This window comes from Haliaeetus albicilla, chromosome W (genome assembly GCF_947461875.1).
Source record: "Haliaeetus albicilla chromosome W, bHalAlb1.1, whole genome shotgun sequence".
Lineage (NCBI taxonomy): Eukaryota > Metazoa > Chordata > Aves > Accipitriformes > Accipitridae > Haliaeetus > Haliaeetus albicilla.
The window spans coordinates 2,190,732-2,216,354 of NC_091515.1; the positions used below are offsets into that span (position 1 = coordinate 2,190,732).

A 25,623-nucleotide genomic window follows, 5' to 3' on the forward strand; every position below is an offset into this window, starting at 1 on the left:
CCTGCTGCACACTAGATTTGAAATCAACATATTTCAGTAAGGCAAGTAAAGTATACTGCCCAACAACTTACCTGCCTTTTCAATATTTGATTCCTTTTAACAAAACCAATTCCATAATAAATGACTTCCACAATTATAAAGCCACATTTTTATTTTTATCCAGTAAAACAATGTATTACATTAATGTACCTAGAGAAATAGAACTAAACCCTCCATCACCAGTAATTATTATATTTTATTATGGCTTGATAAAAGGATATTGTTATACAAGCACTGAATATCCTATAATCCAAATTAAGGCTCTATTCACTAATGAAAGTATTTTTCACGCATAAGCTTTAAAGCCAGAATGCAAAATGAACAGCACATTGAAATATGTTATTGTTTGACTAAGTATTAACTATGTTGTTCTTTAGATCTGACTGAATAACACTAATGTACTCTGCCTTTGTTCAATGGTTTAAATAAAGAAAAAAGAAAAAAAGGCAGCTATTAGATTTAAACATATTTTGGATTCCATTAACATTTGCCATGAGGAAAGAGTGTGGGGGAAAGCAGGTTCTGTCAGGAGGGTGCTTTCATAAGATTTAACAGTGGGAACCCTCAGAACATCACCATCAGTGAGGACTTCCATGAATTTACCTGGACTTTTGTTAGTTTGGTGAGAAGGCACCAAATACATTGATTTTTATCTTACTGTATTGACTGTTCATGACAAAAAAAAAAAAAGTAGCTACAAACCTGATTTTCAACTCACTGAGCTTGACATTGTGCACAAAAGGGACACCCATTGTAATGCCAAAAATAAGGTTTCAGGAAGGAGAAATAAAGGGAAACGACCACGTACAGAAGGCAGTAGCAATTAGCATCGGATACCATAAGATGTTTGGCAACAGCAAGACTATCGGGCATGGTGGGAGGTATTCAAAGGTTTACATGACTTGGTTTCCGTGGGTGCGAATACCTGATCAAAGCAGGGAAGGGACTTGTACAGTTTGCAGTTATTTCAAGTTCTGAAAATTAAGTCACTCTGGAAAAGGGAGTAATTAAAAATGTTCTTGGAGAAGGAAAGTGGGCGTAGTTCATGTACTCACCCATCACTGACAGCTCTGCAGAGCCACTGCTGTTCTCGTTTTTGTAGGTGACTACACACGTGTACGTCCCAGAATCGTCATCAGTCACGTTTGATATGAGTAGGTTACTGCCAGCCAGTAACGAATACTTTTTGGACCTGAAACATGGATAACACATGTCCACAGTGTGTTAAGGTGCTCTCTCTATCTAGAAAAATACACACAGTAAATTATGCTGTAAGTAGTTCTCAGCTGTGATTTTTGCTGTTAATAGCTTTGCACTTCCATTTTAAATATCAGCCAGATGACATTTATGATCAAATTCCACCCTTGGATTTGGCGCAGAGATGAGTTATAGCAGCAGGTTAAGAGACACATCCAGTCTCATTACTTAGGAGGAAAATCTCATAGCCTCCAAATCCACCCCACTGAATTTGAAACGTTACTCGGTGGTTTGCCTGTACTTTGCTCAAGGAAACATACTGTTAGATACATGACCCACGGAGGACTGAGCTACCTGGTGGGGAGCACTTCGTCTCCTCGCAGCCACGTGAAGGTGGGAGGGGGGTACCCAGAAACGCAGCACTCCAGAACAGCATCCTTCCCTTCCATGGCCACCACGTTTGACGGTCGCTGCAGGAAAAACTGCTGCCTGTGCAAACCTGGATCTACAAGAGCAAAAGACACCGGTATCGTCCATTAAAAAAAAAAAAAAAAACAAACAAAAAAAACCCAAACAACAAAACAAGACATTCTTTTTGTTGGGGATGAGGAATATGAAATGACTGATCAATAAGGGACCCAAGAGACCACAGCTTTCACAGATTCTTACTGATGAGAAAAATAGAAAATCATAGTACAGACATATAAAAAGTGTATCAAATGGCAATCTTAGAGCTGCTTACAGGTTGAACCCAAGGGAGCAATTTGAAGGCAGAAAAATACCAGCTTTTGGGAAAGTGAGAAAGGACTGTTTATAGCCTGGTATTAAAGTCAGGTCTTGGAAAGCCACAGGAAAAGGCACAGTCATGGCAAGAAGACAGAAATACACATAAGGTTAAGAGTGGCACTGGATTAATGACACTATTTTGGAGTTGCAAGAGGGAAGTTCATAAACACGGCAGGTGAGAAAAGAGAAGGAAAGCTTCAAGTTAGGAAAACACGGAAAACGAAGAATGAAATAACTTGAAAAGTCTGAACCGAGAAGGAATAAGTAGAAAGGTGAGTGCCCCAAATTCTCCTTTGCCTGACCAAAGGTGTCCTCACCTGTCACAGCCAGCCCCAGACACCCACCTGTGGGCAGCTGAGCCAAGCTCAGGGTGCCCGCTTTAGGGTGAGCTCAATCTCTGCCTCTGACTGGCATGGGTGGATCACCACTGACCAGGGGACAACCCACACCCAGGTGACAACCTAGACCCAAAACCCACACGTTGTGCCTGAAATACCAGCAAAGAGAACCATACACCAAGGAAATCAGTTGGGTTGGTTTGCTTTTTAAATGAGTCTGTTCCTTCTCTCGGAAAGGACTTCATTTTCTTATCACAGATGTTGAAACAAATGTGCTGGACTAGAGCCATTAAACATTACTCCTTGTTTCCTGACACAAACATAAAAAAATACACACTATAAGTGAATATTCCCACCAAATTAACAACTATAAGATCTTCCAGTATCATCTCCAAGTAACTAGTTGGTTCTCCCATACAAGTCGGAAGAAACTGTAACTAGCTGCGTGCATTTGTTATGGATTTACAACAGCAGCGTATTTCAACTTCTTACAGTAACCAGATGAACGTGCAATTTCCAGCCCTTAGTAAGTGCAACTGATGCAGAAGTTATCACACACAACTCAATAGCTTCAATCTGTGAAGACATTTTAGCTGATCGCAATGATGCCTTTGGCCTGTGAATCGCATGGCATCTCTTGCAATAACCACAAATACATATATTAACTTAGCGATTAAATACAATGCAATTAAATACATAGGAGCTAACTAGCAGAAAACCAAACCTTTTTTTTAGTTTTTTGCTTGTTTGTTTTGATTTTTTAAGTCAGTTGTCCAAAGGTGAAAACAGATGTGCAAAACCAGAAAGCAAACAAAATCTGCAGATAGCATCCAGTTCTTAATACAGGACTGTCTCCTTCCCTTCAAAAACACTTAGTTCTGAAACCACAAAAGAGGTTGTCTGATTAAAATAATGATCTCAGGATGGAAGATGTGAGCAGCAGTATGAAGCACAGCCATAAAAATACAGGGAAAATTACATCAATGAAGATTAAATTTGAAGGCAGAAAAAGGAGATGATTGATAATTGAAACTATAGGCTTTAGTAGAATACATCTGGCTGAGAGGGTTCTTCAAATACATCCAGAATAAATGGGATTCCAGAGCTGGTATAGCCTGGATATTAGACAAAGCTGCAAAATCCTAAACCACACAAAAGCAGCTCAATATGTATTGCCGTTCCGTACTTGGGAAAAAGCAGGATAGCACATTCACATTTTACAGCCATGTGAAATACATTTTTGTTGTATTGGAGACTAGAAATAATGTTAATGAGACATCACTGTTGTCTTAACTCCTCCAGTGAAAATAATGTTTTCATTCTAGCACTGCCAACAATTTGAAGATCAGTTAATATCTAGCATAGACTAAAACAACACCATATTTCAACCAAAATGAAACACAACAGTATTTTATCTGGGGTTTTTCTTCTCTTCTGTAATTTGCCTAGCAAAATTTTGGGCGTTCCCAAGGGACATACTTGAATGAACATCCTAATGAAAGCAAAACTGTTAGTGTTAAGGTACGCAGGCAGATAGCTAGACCAAGCCCAAGTTTAAACTAAGAGGCTACCAACATGAGAAACTGCTGAACACTGGAAGGGGAAAGTCACCGTCCAACGCCAGATTGCGACTCAAATCATTAGACAATAATAGTAGATGACTGAGGATGGACTCAAAGGTAGGTAAGTATTTTTAATTATTGTTTTGGGATCTCTTACTTAACCTAAAACCGTCAAAACTGCTTTAGGCTAAAATGTATTTCAAATTAGTTTTGTATGGAATGGGTAGCTACATATAATTTCAGCATGAGAAAATACCACTACTACACATCCCTGTAACATCTCTCTGCTTTTATCCCCACTAAAGCTTACGTTTAATAATCATCATCTCATGTCTTGCTTAGCTCCCTCTTGCAACATTTATTCTCCTTTAGGACAGCTCCTTCTGCCTCCACCTCCAGCAGCCAACTGTGCCTGTCCCGTGGTGTTGCCTTGAGTTGGCTGCTGCTCACCTCCTCTGCAGAGAAATGCCCCGTTGCCCGGAGGAGGGAGAGGGTCCCTGCTCTGCCATAGCACTGCTGTTGCCTCCTCTTCTTCGTTTTCAGCTCTCGCTCCACTCAAGACTCACAAACAGAAGCCTAAGCTTGTATTTGACCTTTTCTGACCTCCCTAATGATATAGCTGCTAGCTGAAAAGGTGGCATCTTCTCTACACCCCCTTTTCATCCGGAAACGCAGCTCAAAAGCAGCTAGAAACCAAACGTGTCGGTTGTGAAGCAATGTTTTGCTGCTTGATTTCCAGTTGAATAGAGAGTGCAGCTTAAAGCCACATAAAGAGTCAAAGAAAACACCTGTTACGGGAAGGAAAAAAGAAGAAAATATCTTATTCTTTTCAGAAAACAAGAGGAGGGAGAGAGTTGTGGGTTCAAACCCATGAAGCTCAGAACTTGCACGTTATTCAGGCAAGTCCCTAGCAAGGGCTGAGCCTCCCAGGAGATGACAGCCATGCCCTGGGGTGTCACGGGTGGGAGTTAGCACCCACTGGACCGAACACAGCCACCCCAACCACAACTGCCGTCAGCCCTTACGTCCCTGCCGTGAAGGCGAGCGTCAGTTTTACTACCAGAGGCATCTGGATGGAATAACGAACACGTTTGTTTAAGCATCGAGAAGAAAACCAGAGCTTTCACGATACAAAAGGCTAGTTAGTAAGGAGGACTGACACGCTATCACAGGCTATTAAAGTTGGCATATCACCACCTCTGGCTTTGTGCCACCTTCCGAAAAACAGAGGCAGTCTAAAACCAGAGCTCAGTAACCAGGACACGAAAGGCAGCGTTATCTGAAGCTACGATTACTTAACCATAATCCTACAAAGCACTGAGGGGTCTCCAAAGGCACCCTTTCCTTCGGGTGGATGTCCACAATTTCCCCTCAAAGAGCTGAGATCCACCCTGAACAACAGAATGGTGTTGGACATTAAAAGAATTCATGGACCAAAAAGTCTGTGGGACCACAGACCGCAAACCTCTGCAGTACAGTGTTATACTGAAGGCGGTACAGCTACTTATGCTTGTCAGGGGAAAAAAATGAAACAATTAAAAAAATAATCACTAAACATGTTCTGAGTAAACCCTACAAAAATGTGCATCACTGACACATCAGACCTTGTGAGGAAATCAGGCCTTTTTGTGGGCTTAAAGCAGTACACCTCTAGTGCCCAGGCAGCCATTTCAGTATTTGATTCAGATTCGTCTGGTAAAATTACTTATTATTGCACCAGTGCAACCAGTTATTTCCAGCTGAGAAATAAGAGAGATTGGTCCATCAAATTAGATTTTCATATTAGAGAGAAAGGAAAAAGACAGCGAGGAGATTTCAAGACTAAAGGACCATTAAATTTTGTTTCTTGTCTAAGACAGGCCACAGAATCACACCCGTCCTGAGCTCAAAAGCATGTTTGAATAAAGTGCCTTCTTCAGGAAAGCATCCAGTCTTGATTATAAAGATATCCAAGCTCTTGTTATGCCCTTCTCCACTTGATTAAAGAGCACTCCGTGTATTCTCCCTGACAAGGTACTTGTACACTATAATCAAGCCCACATAATCAACCAACTATGGACTAGCTTCAGCAGATGAGAAATTCTTTGCATGAAGCCCTGGCTCCATTGGAGGCACCGACTCCATTTCAGCCACGATTTCATCTCTTACGCACTGACACGGCATTTGCGGCCCAAGCTCACAGCTGCCGTGCCCCCATCCCCAGGGATGCGATACGCCGACTCCCCAGCCTGCAGAGCACCTATCACCTTGCTGGCATTTGTTGATTTTATTTTAACAAAGTTCTATAAATTCATGTTTAAGAATGAACAGATATGCCTAAAACTAATTATAAAGCGGTGAGCTGTAAGAACTTATTTTCCCCGAACAAAGCCAAACCTCATTTTACATTTAGCATTTTTCTTGAGCACACAACGTGCAGTAATGAGGTACAGCTATACACATATTTTTCCATGCTCGTTAAATCAATGATACATAGTTGAAATTCAAAACCACAAATAGGAGCTGCAAATGTGTGATTTCAATAGTCCCCATTACACCGATATATGAGAATACCACACTATTTGCAAAAAAAATACAATACACCTTCGCAAAGCTGTATTAGGATAAATCGCTTTATCTCCTTTTTATAGATGGTTAATGGAGTAACCGAGATATTTTGTGATGTAACTAAGGACATATATATGTACTTCGCAGCAGGCAAAGGTCCTGAATTAATTTTTTTTCCTCATGTCAAAGGCATAACTTCTGCCTCATTTTACCAGCATACTTTACAGCCAATCACCGATTGTTCTCTCAATAAGCCCTCAGATTTGCGTCAATATGCATTGATAAGAGTTGAGGATGTATTTAATTCTCATACCAAACTGGTCTTAAGCAAGTAGAACTCAAGACAGTGCAATTTATTTCTGTCTTCCAAGAAAAATAAAGCTGCAAGCAGTTCACTTGGATTCAGCAACACAGATACAGCTCTTCAGCACTGGAGGAGAAAAATGTTACTGCAGTATTTTAGCTACATTATATATTGAAAAAAAGAAGAAACGCTTTCATAAAATGTGCTGCATCCTATTGTATGGTATTTCACTGTGCTAAGCTACTTTGTGCTACAGTGCATTTGTAAGTGTTGTTCAACTGACAAAAGACTCCCATCGTATCATAGCCATGAAAATTTTTCTGAATGTATTTGGATAATATTGTACTTTCCCAGTACAATTTTATTTTTTATTGCAGTAGTTTTTATATTGCAAATTACAGAACTGAGATGCCTTTAATGTGACACTGATGTGATGGACTATCTCTAAGTGTTCATAGTCACATTTCTAAATTCGATTAAAAGAGATAAAGATTTATACCAAATAAAACCCAATTTTGCTCTCTGCTGTCAGCGAAGAAAGGCCAGCAAAATTCCCCAACCTGATCTCACCATCATGCCTAAAGGCTGAACACTTAATCCCAATGAGAAAGCAAGGGTTATGTGTGAACAGCATTAGAGAAATCTGTCATTAAAATGATACCGATCTCTCAATATACAGAATGCATTAAAATGCATAACCAGAATGCAGTCACTACTTTGGGATTTTGCTTTTTTGCCTCCATCTCCCAACCCCCTTGCTAGCATTTTTCTGCTTCAGCCCTTCTGCCCTTCCCTCCCATAAAACGCAAGCCTGGCTCAGCTGAGCTCTGGGACGTGACATGACCAGGAGCATCCAAGTAGTAAGGACACACAAAGATTGTACCATTAGCACCGACACGCATCAGGGCATGAAGACATTCTTCTTACTGTAGTAACTTCAAAGGACATTAACTAAAGTGCAAGGAAAACTGTGCCAAGTCGCTGCTGGAACGTGAGACTATACATCAGGGGTCCTATTTCCAGCTTTAATGATGATTTCTTGTGAGATGCTCAGTTTCCTCATCCATAATGAAGACAAAAATATTTACAGGCCTTTGACTTGTTCTTTGAGATCCTTAGGTAAAAGGAGAATATAAAATTTATTACTGCAGGGGTAGCGAAGGGTCATTGCTGGCTTGTATTTAGAAGAGAAAAGGAGGAAGCTTTTTCTCTAGCCATTAAAGTTTTAGAGGCAAAATTGAAACAGAATGAGGAACTGCTCCATGACTACATTATCTTCTATCCCGAAAATAGAGAATAGAGCTGAGGCAAGAAAGTAGCAACACATTTACACTCTTACTTTCAGCTGAGCAGAGCTCTGGCAAACGTTATTTTAGACCTACATCGTCCTTGAGATGCAAAGACACAAGCAATTAAGCAGCAGTGGTTTGATTCAGGTAGTAACTGAATCCAGAGAAGAACCTAATACAAGATTTGCAATGTGGCCTTATGAATATAACTGGAAAGATTTTACTCCCAGTCCTAGTCTGTTATGAGTTGAAAAAATAAAAATAATCCCCCAAAAATCAAATCAAAGACTAGCTTAGCCAACTTTTAGAAACAAACAAGTAGCAGCCCCAAACTGTTGCGTGGCTTTTAATTAGTAAATGGGACAATCTTTTAAATCATTTTTATGGCCATTCTCCAAGCTTCCTCCAAACCTCCTGCACCATTTCTGACACACTATGTCACACTGACCTCAGCAGGGAAGTCACACGTCCTGTACCATGACCCAGCCACCACTGGCATTATCCTTACCAGGATCTCATTAGCCTCTCTCACAGCACTTGTTCTGCTGATGACTCAAGATGAACCTCCAAGATTTTTGTCAGGGGTGTTTGCTCCAGCCCCTAGGAAATCCTATGGCTAATAGGACCAATCACATTAAAATAGTCGTCTTTTTTTTTTTTTAATTCTGCCCCATTTTTAGAGTTCTGTCTAGCGATCCACATTCTTCAGTATCTACCACCTCTGTGATACATGCACATGCCTTCAATTGCAGTTTTATTGCTATATGGTATATTAGAGAGCATAGGATCAAGAATATATATCCCTGGCTTTTAGTGAGGGCTCCCACTAGAAATATCTGCTCAGTAACCATTTCTGTTTGGAGACTTGATGTCTACAAATCTCATCTAGCTTATAGATACCATATTTCTTTTCAATTTCTCTAATTTCTCAGGTGTAAATCCTCCCAGAAATCTATGATAATGATGCAAATTACCACCAAAAATTTATGCTGACATCTTCTGCTTTCATACAGTGATACTGACTGATTTTAATTGCATGGACCATTCTATTATTTGGTCCCTCAAAGATGCCAGCCTGACAGACCTTCAGGTACTCAAGGGTTGGTTTCTTTGTTCCAGACCACTGGAAATTTCAGTATTCAAAATTTATGGTCAAGAATTAATGGTCCTGAGAATTTCTCAGCTCCTCCAGGAACTACATTTTTATCTGGATATAATGACCTGAAAACATCTGGGTTTGGACAAGCTTTTTAAGCCACTCATGTCAAGACAATAATAATTTATTTTTTTAATACAAACATACTTTTAAATAATCAATGCCATACATACAAGCACATATTTTTTTCAAAAACTAGTTGTTGGGTTTTTTTTTTTTACTTTTCTGCCTTGTAAATACTGAAAGAAGTTCTTCTACTTTCATCCATTCATAGTAATATTGTTTTAGTTATATTTGAAAAACATTTCTACCCTAAACTTTACTAATTCTTGATAACTTCCATTTCTTTGATTCCTTTGACTCTCCACAAATTCTGGTTTTTTAGTTCATAATTACTATTATCAGATTACTTGCTCCAATTTTTAGATTTTTCTCATTTCTTTGTAACCAGACTGCTGCAGGTTTCAATTAAGACTGCCTTTCTTTTCAGTATGTTACAGCAACATTGCACTGTGTATATATAAAATACGCTTCCAATTCCCCGATAGTCATTTAAGTCATTCCACTTAAATTCTCTCTAGCTGCTAATTTGACTCCTGCACAAGGGAATTATCTTCTGGTTTAAGAAATAACTTTACAAAATGTAGTGGTGATGAAACAGTTGCGTATGTTTTGCTAGCAAATTGGGTTAATGGCCAGAGAAGCAAGTAAAGTGTTTCATGCAATTAAAAAACAACCACCACCACCATCCCCGCCCGCCCCCCCCCCCCCAAAAAAAAACCCAACCTCAAAAATCTACAAGTTCATAAAAAGCCAAACCTGGATGCGACCTTCAGTTGCAGCCATCATCTCTGATGTTTAGGATCTATAATAGTCATAGTCATTAATAGTCACTAATAGTTTATTAGTGTGTCGTTATTATTAGTAGAAAATAATGCTCCATATTAAAGGTCTAGTGCCACTATTTAGTATAAAATCTCAAAGCAGGAATGCAAAGGCTGTTCCAAGACTACAGAATTCCCTTGCGTTTGGGATTCTTTGTGAACTGCATTTTGAGAGCAGAATCAGTGACAAATTTGAAGTGAACTACCTTGTTCTTCTCTGCCTACCCAAATTTGCAAACCAGCCTATGGTCCACTAGTTGAAAGCATCTGCATCCTTAAGCTAGCTCAATTTCATAAGGTTGATCATACACCAGGAACCTTCCAATAACAACTTATGCTTTCAAATACATTCCAAAATAAAGTACATAATATTCTTAAGGTTCTTGCTCTGAACTCAATCTGTGCTTCAAATACAAGTACTAAAACCAATCCCAATTAGGACAATCACTGAAACCTCTATGCATATTTCATAAACACACTAATATGGCAACTAGCCAGGGAGTTGTTGAGCTCTTTAGTAGATATTAGTTATCGTTTGTGTGATTGCATTGATCTTGAGATCAACCCTGTGCTAAGAGGACACACTGCCTGTACATACGTCTCTGCCTGCCTGCTCATTTTTATTTCCAACTAGGCAAGCCACTGTAACATGGGAAACTGATATTTATATGTATTATGCAAGAGATTACTTAAGCACTAATCAGATTTATCTAGGGGAGAGAGGCAAAATAGCTCATTCCCCAGGATTATTAATAAGCATTTTAAATTTAACCTTTTTTTGTTAAAGGTCAGAATACAGCTAGCTTATAAAGCGACCTCAGCAATGGTATTCATTTGGGCAGCTGGAAGTAGGGATAACCCAGATACTGGAAGCTATTATGTGGTTATTTTGTAACTAGGAATTTATCTGTAAGAATACACACGGAAAGACAATAGCAAGTGTGTGCGTGTGAATACTCTCGCACTGCTGCCTTGTTTCCAGACTCGACTTTAACAGATGACACCTTAGGAGGATTTATTTACCAAAGAAGAAAATATCTTTCCCCCAGTCTATCCAAATACTACTCATAATTTAAAAATCAGAGTAATTACACTATTACTAAGTAACCCAGCATGTTCTGTGACAGGGCATACCCCATCCAGTGGTTCTCTCCTAAGGAGGTAGAAATGAAACCTTTAATAGAAATTATCCCAATTCAGCAGCACAAGTGATGCCTACGCCGGGCGTGCTGCTCAGGGCAAGGCTTTTGATCCATTTGGCACTTGGGTTGAAAGGCAGGAGGAGCAGCGACTAAAAAACCACCCGTGATATAAATACAACTGATAGAAAATTCAGTACAAAAATAAACAGTTCCAATGGCTATTACTGGGTTTAAGTGTTTAACTTTTTCTGCTTGCAAGAATATAGCTTCAGGTTGCTAGTCATTAGTTTTTCATGTAGTTTATAAAAAATTGCAGATTAAAAAGCCTTTTCCCCCAAGTAAGTGCTTATAGAGCACACTAACAGCAAGTCTATAAAGATCTCCTGAATAAAGTACAAAATTTCCCCTGTGTTTACCAAAAGGCAGGCTCTGTACAGTAAACACTATAATTCTTTTCTGAACTATTATTAATTTATCAACATTCACTCCCTCAGCTACTGCCTCAAACTGGAAGCTCGTATTCCGTTGGTAGCCGAGTAACTGAAATCCCTTCCAAGGCATCCTCAGCTCTGTACAGAGGCTTGCACACTTGCATGCATCACCTCGCTGGTAAACGAGCATCAAAATAGACCTGGTATAAACGAGTTCAGCTTACACCACGATCTAGATCCATCTCTGGTGTCGTGCATCGCCCCTGCGATTTGTGCATCTATAAATGACACTGGTTTCGCTGGTGTTTTTGTTTGGTTATTTGTTGTTGTTGTTGTTTGTTTTTTATACGTACTGATCAGAATTAGGGCAAGGCACCCCTGCAGGAAATAGGCACTGGAGAACATAAACATGAAATTGTTTAGATTTAAAAAAATAAATAAATAAAAAAACCCTGAACTTGTGAATTTAAGTGGGCCACATCTGTTGGAAACCTATTTTCATCTAAGAATAAACACTGTTAAGCACTAGCTGTTGAGGTTAAGAGTAAGGTAAAGAGCTGACTTCGACAATTAGTGGCTGTTAGGGAATGTACATCAACACGGGGATCCTCCCAGGGTATAAAAGATGAGAAGAAATCTTTAAGTTATCTCTGCACCTGATACAAGCTCAGTGTGTTGCATGAGGAACTGATGGCTGAGCTTCAAAGAGATTGTGTGCTTCAGCTTAGCCAGACCTTCCTCAAGACTAACTTTAACTATAAAACTCACATTAAACAACAAACCCATAGCAAACAACACAATTCAGTATATTCCACCCCCTTCATCTCCCACGCAGACATTTCCCTAATCGGATGTCCTCAGACAAGATGCTTCCTGCATTAACGTGACTATTCAAAATCAAGCTAAGCCAGTGGTAACTGCAAAACTCAGTCAGTGCCACGATGCTATGTTGTATTTAAATAGCTCTAACGTTGCCATTGCTTTTCTTCTAACAAGCGGAGTCACTTAAGCATCAAAGCAAGCCTGAGCTCATGAGGCAACTTCTGTTGTGTGTGGTTACTTAAACACGGCCAACCAACCTCTCCTTCCTAATTCCTTCTCATGGGATCCATCTCTACTCGGTCCTTTTTGCTGCTGTTATCCGTCTGTCCTCAGAAGTGCAACCGCGAGGAAGGAGCCAAATCGCACAGCAGCAACCAAACTCTACTCGCATTAAATATGAAGGAATTACATGATATTGTTACCGTTATCTTGCACTGCAGCTCAACAGACAAGCTCAGGGACAGAGAAGGAACCTCAGTAATAGACAATAGTACAGCGGCAAATTACTTGAACGGCTAATGATAAATGCAGGATTATTATTTATAAACAGAGAATTAATAGCTTTCAGGCATCAAACTACTCAACTTTTGCTTTTAAAATGTCATCTGTATTTCTGAAGTGTACAGACCTCCCAAAGAAACTTACACATTAATTTACAGAAGCAATGAATTCAGCTAAGAATTAATTCCTTAGTACTGGTTTGTATAAGAACTTTGGGGGGAGGGGGGGTTGTGCAGTAGCATTATTCCTTCTAAATTAATTAGGTGAGTGCATGTAGTTATCTGAATATGTATTTCCTCATGTTTTCAGTATTTGCTGAAACTTTCACCTGGGATTAAGTTTCTGGACCCCAGAGAAGAGCACTTCAATTAGAAAGGTGAAAAAATGTGCATTTGAAATGAGCTTTCTGCCAAAAGCTGCAATGGCTACTCTTAAAATTAAGAGCAATTGATAAAACCTGACACAATTAAAACTCCTCAAGAATTTTGCTCAGGTTTGTTGGGCTTTTTTAGAAAAGCTCTTCAAAATCTGTTCTCATAAGGTCTGCGTACTTCTACAGGCACGGGGTTTCTGATGGAGGATTTAGCGAGGCTGGAGCTGTTTGTAAAACATGTTTATTGATGTGCTGGGGGGAGAATTGGCCCCTCCAGACCCTCCCCAGCCAGAACTAACCACACAGAGGAAAGACACTTGCAAATGGGCACTTGTAAAGTGTCTCTGAGTTATCAAAGTAAAAACTTCATGCCCAGTGCCTTGCCCCACCTTTCAGACACATTAAACACCTACAAACTACTTCTCCTTGGTAACGGAGGTCAAAGGCTCAACTATTCCTTCATTTACCTGGTGAGTTAAACTACAGGCTTGGGTCTGGTAGGGTGAATTTTACTTTTTGGTCCAGAAAATCAGTAATTCCTCCATCCAAATATTTTGGTTTTCTAACCTGTATTCTTGCTGGATGATGAATTTTTCTATCAAGAGGAGATACAAATATCTCCGGATGCAGCATAATGTCGAATCAAATATTTAAGCCACAGGCACTTTACTAAAGAAACTAAACGACAAAAGATGCTTATCCCTTGTTCTTTTTTCTTGCATTCTCTTTGGAAGCTGTAGAGAAGATTAGAATTTATTTGCCTGGATTGTGGTCAGTTTTGCCACAAATCCTGACAGATACACTGTGTGTTCAAAGAAATCACAACCACTATCTGTGGAAGAAACAGCATTTTAAAAATACAGAATTATGATATACTACCTACACTTTTTTGTTGTTTTGTTGCCTATTCCTTTGAATGGGATTTAAGACTTCTTTATTTTTTTTCTCCTCACTAACCAGGGGGAAAAAGGCCAAGAAGAGTATTCTGCCTTCACTAATTATGGAAGTGGAGAGCTGCAACTGAAGAAGATTTCTACCAACAAGCAAAAACAGGAGGCAGAATTAGCAGCAAAGTATCAGCTAGCTCTGAACCATGAAAGCATGCACACCAGAACAAAATTCCCAAGAGGCTCAATAAGATCTGAATTTTTGTTTCAGGAGCACCACTCATTTCTTACAAGAGCTGCTGTCTGCTCACATTATCCTGAAATGAGACCTTGTGCTGCTTGCCCTGAGCCAAAGTCTGACGGACTCCACTAGTTCCTTGTTATATATTTTCCTCATTATTTGCTCCAGTGTTTCCCTGGTATAAAATTTTAACATGCTAGGAAGAGATAAATTAATTCCCCTCTCTCCTATAGACAGCCTGAGAGAGGCCATTTAGCCAGGACGTTAACAACCGAAATTGGGAAAACGAAGAAACATCAATCCATCCACAAATGATCAGAAATATAGAGGCATAGCAAATTAACAATACTCAGAGGAGCTCAGGAGACTGAGGGAAATCTTCCAGGTCTGTCTAAAATACAAAGTTTTGTGATTCTTCTTAATTTTAATCAAGACATATGAAAAAAATATTCCCCCCGCCCATGGATCTCATTGCCATTAATAACCAGGGAGGCAGGAGTGCCTCAGTGCTGCCTAATGCATAAGGAACAGCACCGGGTTCACTGGGCTCACAGCGAGCCTGAAGCCCCCAGAACAGCCATCCTGGGGCAGCCCGTTACACCAGCAAACAGATGGGGAACAGGTCCATGCTACAGAGTTCAGGTGCAAGCTCTGGTCTGCAAAAAAGTAGGGGAAAAACCTGGCAGGAACTGCAGGTGATGTGGTCTTCCCCTGTTGCCTGCTGGTCTGGCTGTTATTTTGCTTTGCAGCTCCAAAAAGGATTAATACCTACTACTGTAGCAGAAAGCGAGGACACAGGCTTTGGTTTGTAATCCTAGGTTTAGAGGCTGCGGGGCGGTTGGTTCAGTTTTATGGTATCGAATCCCAAAGAAGAAACTGTAATCCCCCAAATCCCAGAGCTACAGACCACTCCTAGAAGCAAGGATGAACACATCAAGCTTCACCTGTGTTAGTACACAGACACTTCCCCGAGACTGATCCTGGCCTTCCTGATATCTATAGCGTCTGGACCACCCCAGAAGCCTGAGAATCCTGCTCAGTTACCTCTCAGTGAGAAATCATGCAAAGCAACATTTGTCTAGAAAATGCATATATAACGAATTTCTAAAAATACAACATCTCTGTCCTCTTTAATTAGTGGTTACATGTTAGTCTATAGAACTAGAAGGAAAGGAGATTTTGCAGCAATACCTTTTTCAAACCATTCTTCTGGCGCTCAGTTCTTGATATTATACTGCAGTGGTAACCATCTATTTAGCTGATGAGTTTAAGAGGGAGAGCAAGAAGCTCACTTGGCCATGAATTTAGGAGCAGGAGCATTACCTATCACAGCTAAACTGTGTCCGATCCCAAACTGTGCTCTGGGCAACTTGGCAGATCACATCAGGCACTGAAGTATCCAAGCGACCTAACTTTGAGTAGATAAATTCTGCAGCTAGTCCCAACAGATTGCCTTTCTAGTCAATGGGGTGAGAGGAGCTCTTCCAGAGAGCTCTTCGACAGTAATGACTGTACTCTCAGATGGGAAGTCCTTCTCTCTCCCCATTGACCATGTAAAAGAGACCAGCTTCATACGTATCTACATTTGGCACTTGAAGTTAGGTAGCGTGAATACTTTCCTCCAGTGTCAACTCCTCACCTTCGCATCCAACTGCTTCTAAAGGTCTCCAGGCTCTTCCATGTGAAGAACTTGGAAGCTTGTAGAAGTAACTGGAAAGAAAGTGGGATAAATCAGCCTAGCTGCCCCAGGAGAAGTGACCACTCTTTCAGAGAACCAAAGGACACGACCAAACAAGAGAAAAAGGCGGTATAGAAGGGTCCAGTTCTTACCTGCCAAAACTCGGACTTCTGCATCATTTCCAGTTCTCGAACTGGCTGGGTTTTTCGCCAGGCACCTGTAGATCCCACTGTCCCCGTGCTGAACCCTGCTGATCTGTAAAGCTCCGGAGGGCAGGACGGCCACCCGCGCGTCGGCCGGGCTGGGGAACACGTCCTCCTGGTTTCGCTGCCAGTGCACCACAGGCATGGGCTCCCCAACAACTTCACACTTCAGCAGGATCGTGTCTCCTGCAAAAGCCGTGACAGATTCTGTCTGGGAAAGAAACCTCAGTGGTCCTGCAAACACAAGCAAAAAAAGCAATTATATAGCTGCTGAAAATAGAAGTCACATGCTGTTTCCATGCTGATTTGGATTTTGTTAACAATCCAGACTAAAAAAAAAAATAAATAAAAAATTTACATGATATTCTGCAAACTGCTTGGAGATTGCTATAATGGCCGGGTGACTAACACTTTCCTTTGTAAATTACACTCATTAACAGCAAAGAAAAGATGTGTTATCAACATAAAGAGTAACAAATTGCACCTGTTAGTTACAAACCCACTCAGGAACAAATTTAACGAAGTATAGATATGCTATCACACAATCCAAACTGCTCAGAACAGGGTGGCATTCAAAGGAAAGCACAACTAAACCTACGTAAGGTTAAGAAAATGTTACAGTTGCATCTTGCTGCATTTCTTCTTCCCTCCAAATAAAAGGAAAAATACTCTGAAAAACCTCTGCTAAATAAGTTACTTGGGTCACATAATCAAAATACTTCAAACAGGGAATGGCCCGTGTCTGTTTTTCCATGAAATGTTTTTGACTCATGAGGGCAGGGAAGCAGAGCTGGGAGCTTTAATTGCACAACCCCCAGATGCCCCAGCCTCACTCGGTGCAAAATCGTGAGGACCACATCCTTCACAAGAAATACCCAGCAAGAACAGAACACCGTCTGCAAGATTCCAAGTGCAAGACGTCATCAAGATCATGGACTTTATTACCTGGAAGCATCGTTACTTTGCAGAGCATAGATAAACTTGAAAAGAAAGAAAAGAAAAGAAAAAAAAGGGGAAAAAAATCAGCCCTCTTTCCAGCCAAGTACAAGAAGGACGAATCAAGAAGATAAGCTGAAGCAACTGCTTGCATTAGGGATGTTCTAGAGACGGTGCAGACATATTCTGGGGACATGCTCTGGCTCTAGTCCTGGCCAGTCCCTAGAAATGTCCCCACCAGCCCCCAGCCCAGCCGGGCACGCTCGCCTGCCTGCAGGGGCTACCTGAAGCCACACCAGTAAACACCATCACTCAGACACGTCTGCAAACACGTGCCAAGTGCTGGACAGAGTGAAAAACTTAAAAGACAACACTAAGAGCCACCAAAAAGTATATAGGAAACAAGTATCTTTTAGATTATGTCAGCCAGTATACAGTGAAGGCTTTCAAAAAGGAGCTGTCAGTAGAGACTATTCTTTGCTTCGTCTGCTTCTTAATAAAGACCTCAATTTTCCAGGCATTAAAATGCCACCCAGATATTCAGCAAATCAGTGTACTGGGGAACGACTGTGTACCAGAAAAGGCATTTGAGTGGGAGGCCCGCATTTGTTTCCCGGTTCAAACACCTATTTTTCAAGTGTGATTTTGGGCCCCCACCTCTTGTCTCGGTTCTCCTCAAACACGTCGCTCCTGTCTCACGGAGCATCCACACGGACGAGATCTCGCAACCGGGGTGAAGCGCTGCCGTGAGCTGAAGCAGGGAAATTCTTTAGCAAGACTGAAACTGGCTCAGTGAAGGCTTCTTAATGGCATTTCCACACGTGAAAAAGAGCCTACATGAATCTAGTGTTGTGTGGGCAGTGGTATTTCCTAATTGCCAGGTTTACAAGCTATCCCCACGAACCAAGGGAGCGAGGAGAAGGCAGTCACTCCCAACGCCACCCACGCAAGCCCTGCCACCCTCTGCACCCTCGCACACCTCCCCGTTACAGCAAGGATGCTACTTTCCAGCAGAGCTATTGGCACAGACGCACAAGTAACAGCTTTTCACCCCCAGCAAAGCTGGTGCAAGCTAGAAAAACAGAAGCGTTCAACGCTTTAATTAAAAAAAAAAATTGAATATAAACACAGTGTGAACAGTGATGGAAAGCTGTTGAAAACTGCTGATTTTTCCAGGAGGAAAGACAACTAAATCTAACAATTTACTGTAAAAATGAGGACTAAAACAATTGCAATAGAAAGACTTTTTTTTTCCCCCCATGGCAGCACCATACCTGCCGTGCCCACGCGCACAGGCAAGTTCGCACTTTGCCCTGACTCTGCACCATCTCCCTTTCTGCACGTACCCCAACTCTTTTTCTTTTAAAGTTCAAAAAACCATAATAAAAGTCTATGCATAACAGATGGGGACATTGCAAAAAACCTTTTGCTGTGTCCCAATGAAAAGACACTAACCACCTTTTTCCACGGATATGTTCAAAACTCATTCATCTCTCTGCAGGACCATAACATATGAGATCTTAAAACTATCACTGGGTCTTTACAGCTCTCCTGGCTTACGCTGATTTATTTTAAAGACAGTTTGTGAAGCTACACAGATGTTTGGGTTGTTGGGAGCTGGCTCAAGGGAACGGACCAGCAAATACATTCCGAGAAAGTCACTTTCCGAGACAGACTCTGGAATTAAAGATTGCAGATCCTCAGTGATGCTTCGCTTGGTAGCCGAAGGGTCATAGATGCACCTCCCTGCATTACACTCAAACCTACTTAGGAAACTTAATTGAAAGCAGTACCCAACTCCGATTTACCATGCAGCCTGCTTGGCAGCCTATCAGGATCCCCATCTTTCCTTACAGAAGACCCAATTATTAAGCAATTAAAGTTCACTTAATAAAAAGGCTTATCATTTGGGGGACAGACCTCAGGGTCTGGAACATGTTTAGCTATTAAATATTCAGCAATTTAGTAGCACTCAGTACAATCCCCCAGAGAAGAACTGCTTTAAATGCTTTGTTTGTTTCAAATTAAAGTCTGCAAGGTTACTTAACATCAAGACAAGACCTTTTTTTTCACTTTCAATTCACATAATAGCTGAAGGGCGAGAAACCAAGGTAATGAAAAAGAGTGATTTCCTTCTGCTTGCTTTAGAAAATAGGAAAGAGAAGCATGGGTGAGTGAATCTGGAAATGTAAATATTTTAGAAACTGCTGTCTAATTCTCTCTTCCACAGGCTGGTTTCCAAAAAGGTGCTACACTTCAGTTACTCCATACTCTTTTTTTTTGTTTGCTAGCTCCAGTCTACAATTCTGAAAATATTTGCACCGAGTTATGTGCAGCAGAAGTATCAGAACAAGACCTACACCAAATAACCCATGTACAGATGTGGTGTTCAGGTTCGTTCACAGAAACAGGAGCTAAATAAACTGTTCCCCTTCTTGTTGCAAACCCCACCTTAAGCTGGACACTCAGTTTTCTGATTAAGAAACTAATGGGGTGGGGGGGCATGGGAGGGGTGGAAATCAAATTACCAACATGCACTCAGCAATATTGCCAGCCAGGGAATTCCTGTGGTGTGGTACCAGGCAGCCACTCCTAGTACTGGCTGTCAGCCTAATGAGACAGATTCAAAGGGAAGGATTTAAATATTACAATAAAATGAACATTAGTAAGATATTTTATGCCTTCGCATTTTGTTTTAATATATGAAATTTGGGCACTTAAGGTTTATATAGATGGAAGTTAAACCAGTTTGCCACAAAGGGCACCCTCAGCGCAAAGTGGAGGAGAGGAAGGTGCCTCACTGTCCGAAAAGCCGAGGATAGAAACCTGCCTGGTGTTCCAAGAGCAGATGAGGCCAGAATATGACACATCAAGTAATCATAGGCCTATTTACTATTACCTATTTCCGACAAAAGAAAAGTTCAACTGCTCCTCAAACTTGTGCCTGATATTAGAAATACGTCATCCTGCTATAGGAGCCGAATATTTCAAATAACACTTACCAACCACCAGCTAAGACTACCTTCGAAGCGTGCCAGAGGAAATACAAAATATTAGCAAAGAGACACTAATTTGCTCTACAGTCCCAGTCTCCAGCTGCTCTCTTTGCTTCAGCCATTGGCACGGTATTCAGGAAACCATGGATGATCTCTTCTTATTAGCACTCGATTTTCATCAAATTCACACACCCAAGCTAAAAATATATAAGCAGCATTAATGCATGAGCATTTGTTCGTTATGCCTAAATTAGGCCACCCATCTCCCAAGGCTGCCTATGTATGGGATTAACCAATTAAGAGCTCACGACCACTACAAAGAAGGCAGAATCTACTTTTTTTTCTTTATTTTTTTTTTTTAATACAAACCACACTCAGTATTCTGACTATGCAGAGCATATTTATAATCCTGTGAAACTTCACCCTTGAACACAAAGTACTGCAATTCCGACTGCAATGCACAGACACAGTCCCCACTGGTAGATCACATCACATACAAATACACCGTGAAACAGGGAATACGCAGGTCTCTGATGTGATACGATTGCCTTGATTTCTCCCGACTGTGGTGATTAGCATAAGCAAACTTCACTAGAAGTTAACATGGCTGCTTGAAACAACATAAATTGTGGGTAATGACAATACAGTCAACATCACATATCAACTGTATCCTAAACTGTTCCATCAAAAAAATGAAATACTGAAAAGTAACTGAGAATTTCAGAGAAAGAAAGAAACACAGCATCCTTAGAAATAAAGCTATACAACTCTAATTTGTTATCTTTTGTTTTCCCTGGGTCTCGGGTGTTACTTCTGCAGCAGTCCAGTTGTAACCCACCATCACAGCCCTGTGGAGATACCGAAATGTAGCTGTCTCTGTCACTGAGCATCCAGCAGCTGCAGCCAAAGGGAGAACAGACACAATTTAAAGACTGGAAGTTTGATTTAAGAAGTCAGACTTCAACAAGGATGACATCTCTGGTCTATAGCCCTGTCTGCAGGAGATAAGGATCGACGTGCGCTTGGCATTGAAATTGTGTATTAAGATGCAAATAATTACTTATGAAGCACAGTGGCAGGCAGGTCCAAATAGCTCCAGATTAACCCAAGTACAGCTAGTTACATAATAATTAATTGAAATAATTGTGTACATAAGTGTGTGTGTATATATATAGATAAAAAAAATCTGAGTGCATCACAGGTCTTTAATTTGTATTCTTATGTAAGCAAGAGATAATATCATTTCAATTCCATAGATGAGGAACTGAGTCCCTAAGATACAGGTTAAAATATTGAAAGACAGCAAAGCCACAGAAACTGGCATCCCACTAGCTTATAAAATGTGGCAGCTTCTAACTGGGAAGAGTTTCTCGGGCTTTTTAGGCACTTCTGAAGATGCTACAGTGACTGACTGGCTTGCTCAAGGTCACCGGAGAAATCCAAGGTAAGCAGGAGTTCGAACCAGGCTTTCCCAAGCCCTCCTGTAAATATATCAGTGTTTCTTTCCTACAAAACTGAGTGGGAGTTTCTTTTGGGGTACCCACAAACCGAAACAAACTGAAATACAGTTCAGGGACAGCCTAGGAGGGAGAGAAAGGTTGAGTTCATGCTGAGTTCTCAGTTTTTCAGCAGAAAGGAGAAAAATCCTTGTAAGGGAATGAGCTTAAAGTAAAATTCAAGCCTGTGGGCTCAGCTGAAGAGGGGTTGAAAATGTACTGCCTGCAAAAAAAAAAACCTTAGGGACCACCATCACCAGATACCCTAAAAATAAAACTACAAGGGATGAGTTTAAACAGACACTATTATGTTTAATATTCATTGAACAAGTGTCAAAAAATACCTACTTCACATGCTTTTCTACTGTCCTTTTAGCATGTGTCTCATTGCTTTTGGATTGAGGAGTGACTCATCCTGCTTTGCGCCAGGGGAGCAAAAGCAGCTTAGATGTTTTCAGCCAGATTCATCCCAAACTCCAAGCCAAACAAAGCATTTGGCCTCATTTCAGGAGAACCAAACCGTGATAGCTTTTTTAGCCTACACGTTTAAGGGCGAGACAATTATTTCTGCAACTTGTATCTAGCATTCAATTATCGTACTGGAAAACACATCTTGACATTCTTGCTGTGACATCCTTGAGTCCTTAGATAGCCCTCAGAGCTCCGCTGTGAAGACTCAAAGGGGCAGTCCCTGCACTTCTCTCTGCAGCCCTTTTGGGAGGAGGATAATTTAGTTGACCTCAAATAGTAGCACAGCTCTGGAGGGAATCTCTGTACTGGGTCAACTTATAACAAAGTTAAAGAAACAAGGCACAGATTTTATAGTTGACTGTAAATGCAACAGTGTGTGTGTATATATTTAAATAGATATTTAGGGGAGAGTTTAGGCTCCAACACTTAAGCTGTGTTGCAACCCTGATGGTACTTAGTCACGGAAGTGCCGCAGTTCCCCAGGCATCCTCACCTTTTGAGGAGGTTTTAATCCTGAGAGTTTACTGTTAGATCAGGCTCCTCATATAATGCCAGGAGAGCCACCATGTTTCCTCTTAAACCACAAGGAGATAAAGGTCAGAAGCCACTTATTCCTCCATCAGCCTTACCCTTGTGAGGACACGTTCACACAAGTGCTGTTGAACTCGCTGTAGATGAGATAGAAACCATAACTCATGAACAGACAATTCAGAACATCCCACGCAGGAAAAAAATTTCCCCTTTTCTAATACAGGGCCACATCGAGGTCTCCTCCAGCACAGCAATTTTCTCTCCCAGCATGTACAGTCCATTACAAATATCATAGCACCGATTCTTGGCAGCAATCTAATTCCACCAAGAAAGGCTAGCTGAAGGAAGATGAAGCCAGGATCTGCCCTTTGATGCCTCTTACCTATCACAGGAAATAAATGAACTTATTATTCTGAAAAAGACTTTTCCCTAACCTGTGTTACTGATGTCAGCTCAGATTATCAAAACTGCAAGAATTTTAAAATCTAATTTACTTGTCACCTTTTATGCAGCTCGCTTGCTGGCTTCGCTCAGCATAACGCATGGAAACAATCTATTTTTTCCATCCACATATTTATGCTGTAGGGGGATTTTCATCAAGGATTCAATGCCTTCATGGTCAGTTCTACTTAGTCTTCGCAGATCTATCTTTCTGATTCAAAGCACTAGCACAAAGCTGTTGTGCCTGAATGTCCCACACATACAGGATAGGTTCAGAAGAACAAAAATTTCAATTTTAACTGAACCGTTCAAGTACAACCCTCAAGATTGCTTTTCTCTTCATTCTACAGGTTTGTCAGCATTTCAGAGCTCCTGAGAGCCAAATTCATCATTCTTCAAGATCACGGCTTGAAACCACAACCTTCTTATAGCCACGGGCAAAACACCAGTCTCCAGAGCTCCCTGCCTATAGCCCTCTGTGGCTGTTCAGTCAGCGGGTTGGATCTAGTTCCTCTCGCAATTTTTACAAGATACAGCCACAGCTTTCAGGTTAAGACTATTTGCTGATTTCTCAAAGAGAAGCGGGCGGGGGGGGGGGGATAAATCACAGAATGGTTTTGGTTGGAAGGGACCTTTAAAGGTCACCCAGTCCAACCCCCCTGCCAGGAGCAGGGACATCTTCCACCAGATCAGGTTGCTCAGAGCCCCGTCCAACCTGACCTGGAATGTTCCCAGGCATGGGGCATCCACCACCTCTCTGGGCAACCTCTTCCAGTGCCTCACCACCCTCATCGTAAAACATTTCTTCCTTCTATCTGGTCTGAAAGCACAGTAGATATTAAAAGCAACAACTGCACTAATATTTATTAACAAGCCTACATGATATACTGAATCTCTGGCAGTGTAACTCCCTGTCATTCACAGGAGTACAATACACCTGCGTCGGGAAAAGAAATACTACCCTAAATTTTTATCACCCACCAACAAGCCCACCTACTGCTTTGCCCCTGTTAATACACAAATCAGAGGGTGTAAATCTCTTCATCTTCCTGTCGGTGGTTCTTGCCAGCACTCGTGGCTTGCAGCCAGCAAGCAGAACAGGCTTCCTGCCAGTCGCCAATGAAATCATCAAATCTGCTCCTCAAACAGAAAATAAGCAAGAAAATAGGCCTTTTTTTACTGCTGAAGAATCTAAAAAGGGCCATATTTCAAAATCTCTAATTAAACCAATAAAAAACGCAGGCGCTCTCATTTGTGTGCCACGCAGTGGAAGTTTGCTGGTGCTAGCATCGTTTAGTCCATTATATTTAAAGCCTTGCACTTGGAGCAGTGACTTCGCTTCCATAAAGCACTGTAGAAGGAGTATAAAGATGCCCTAAGCGGACCAGCAACCTCTTGATGTAACAGTCTACAAATGTAACATGATATTTTTGTGACTTGCCTCATTTAAAGTACTTCAGAACCACCTTGAAAGGACCTTCAGACTAATTAGGTGTAACTCCAGCCACACCTCCCAATAAATGAACGGAGTCTTCAAGCAGGACAGAGGCATCCCCAGCTCCAGAGAAAGAAAGAAAGAAGCAACGCAGCCAGCCCTGCCTTCAATGAGCAGGGATTGCTCTATTTGGGCTACCACCGAGAGCACCGAGCTGAGCAGTACCACGGGACAACAGCAGCCAGAGCTGAAAACCTGCTGAATCGGCACCGAATGCACAGGCGAACCATGAGCCAAGTGAAGCTTCACAACGGTCCTAGTTAGTAAGGGTTGGCGTGGTCTGTAGGACCACCACAAACCTCTCTATCTTGCAAACCCCATCCACTGCGGCTTCTGAATCCAGCTGTCCGCTTTAAGCCTCATCTTTCAGAAATCTGAAATGCCTAACATGATGTGAACTGTGGTTTATTCTGCAGTGATAGCAGTAGATGTTTCTGATGTGACAGACCAGTTCTGACATATCGAAGGTCAATCTGTTCAGAGAAAGGAAGAAGGAAAAGTAGAACTCTGCTGCCTCGAATAACAGATTCTGCCTATGCAGCAGAGAAAATGTTTATGTATGTTCCCTTCCCCTCCCCTAACCCAGTTCACGGACTATCCTACAGCACTTCGAAGACCCAGAACGTATAGAAATTACCACAGCAAAAGACTGCTCGCTTCTCTGCTCCCTCCTCCACTGACTAGCCATAGAAGATCAAATCAAGTTCAAGAGGACCTCAGTCCTCTAGTTTAAGGCACTTAATGGCACAGGCTCATGATACCTATTTAAAGAAAAGATCAATTCAAAACTCTCAATTACCACTCACCTTCAGCAGACACTCATCTCACTTGTGCTGAAGACCAGACTTTCTCAAGGACTGGGACAGACCACAGAGCA

General features: G+C 41.2%; 1 protein-coding gene across 2 annotated transcripts in view; it reads right to left on the reverse strand.

Moving 5' to 3' along the window:
• The window catches only part of DCC (DCC netrin 1 receptor), a 571,720-nt gene that overhangs the window by 284,758 nt on the left and 261,339 nt on the right, over positions 1 to 25,623 (reverse strand). For both annotated transcript variants that reach the window (XM_069774824.1, XM_069774823.1), the window contains exons 3-5: positions 16,330 to 16,614; positions 1,591 to 1,741; positions 1,095 to 1,231 (exon numbers count right to left, since the gene is read on the reverse strand). In XM_069774824.1, the coding sequence (XP_069630925.1) occupies positions 1,095 to 1,231; positions 1,591 to 1,741; positions 16,330 to 16,614 (573 nt within the window). The remainder of the gene's footprint in view (positions 1 to 1,094; positions 1,232 to 1,590; positions 1,742 to 16,329; positions 16,615 to 25,623) is intronic.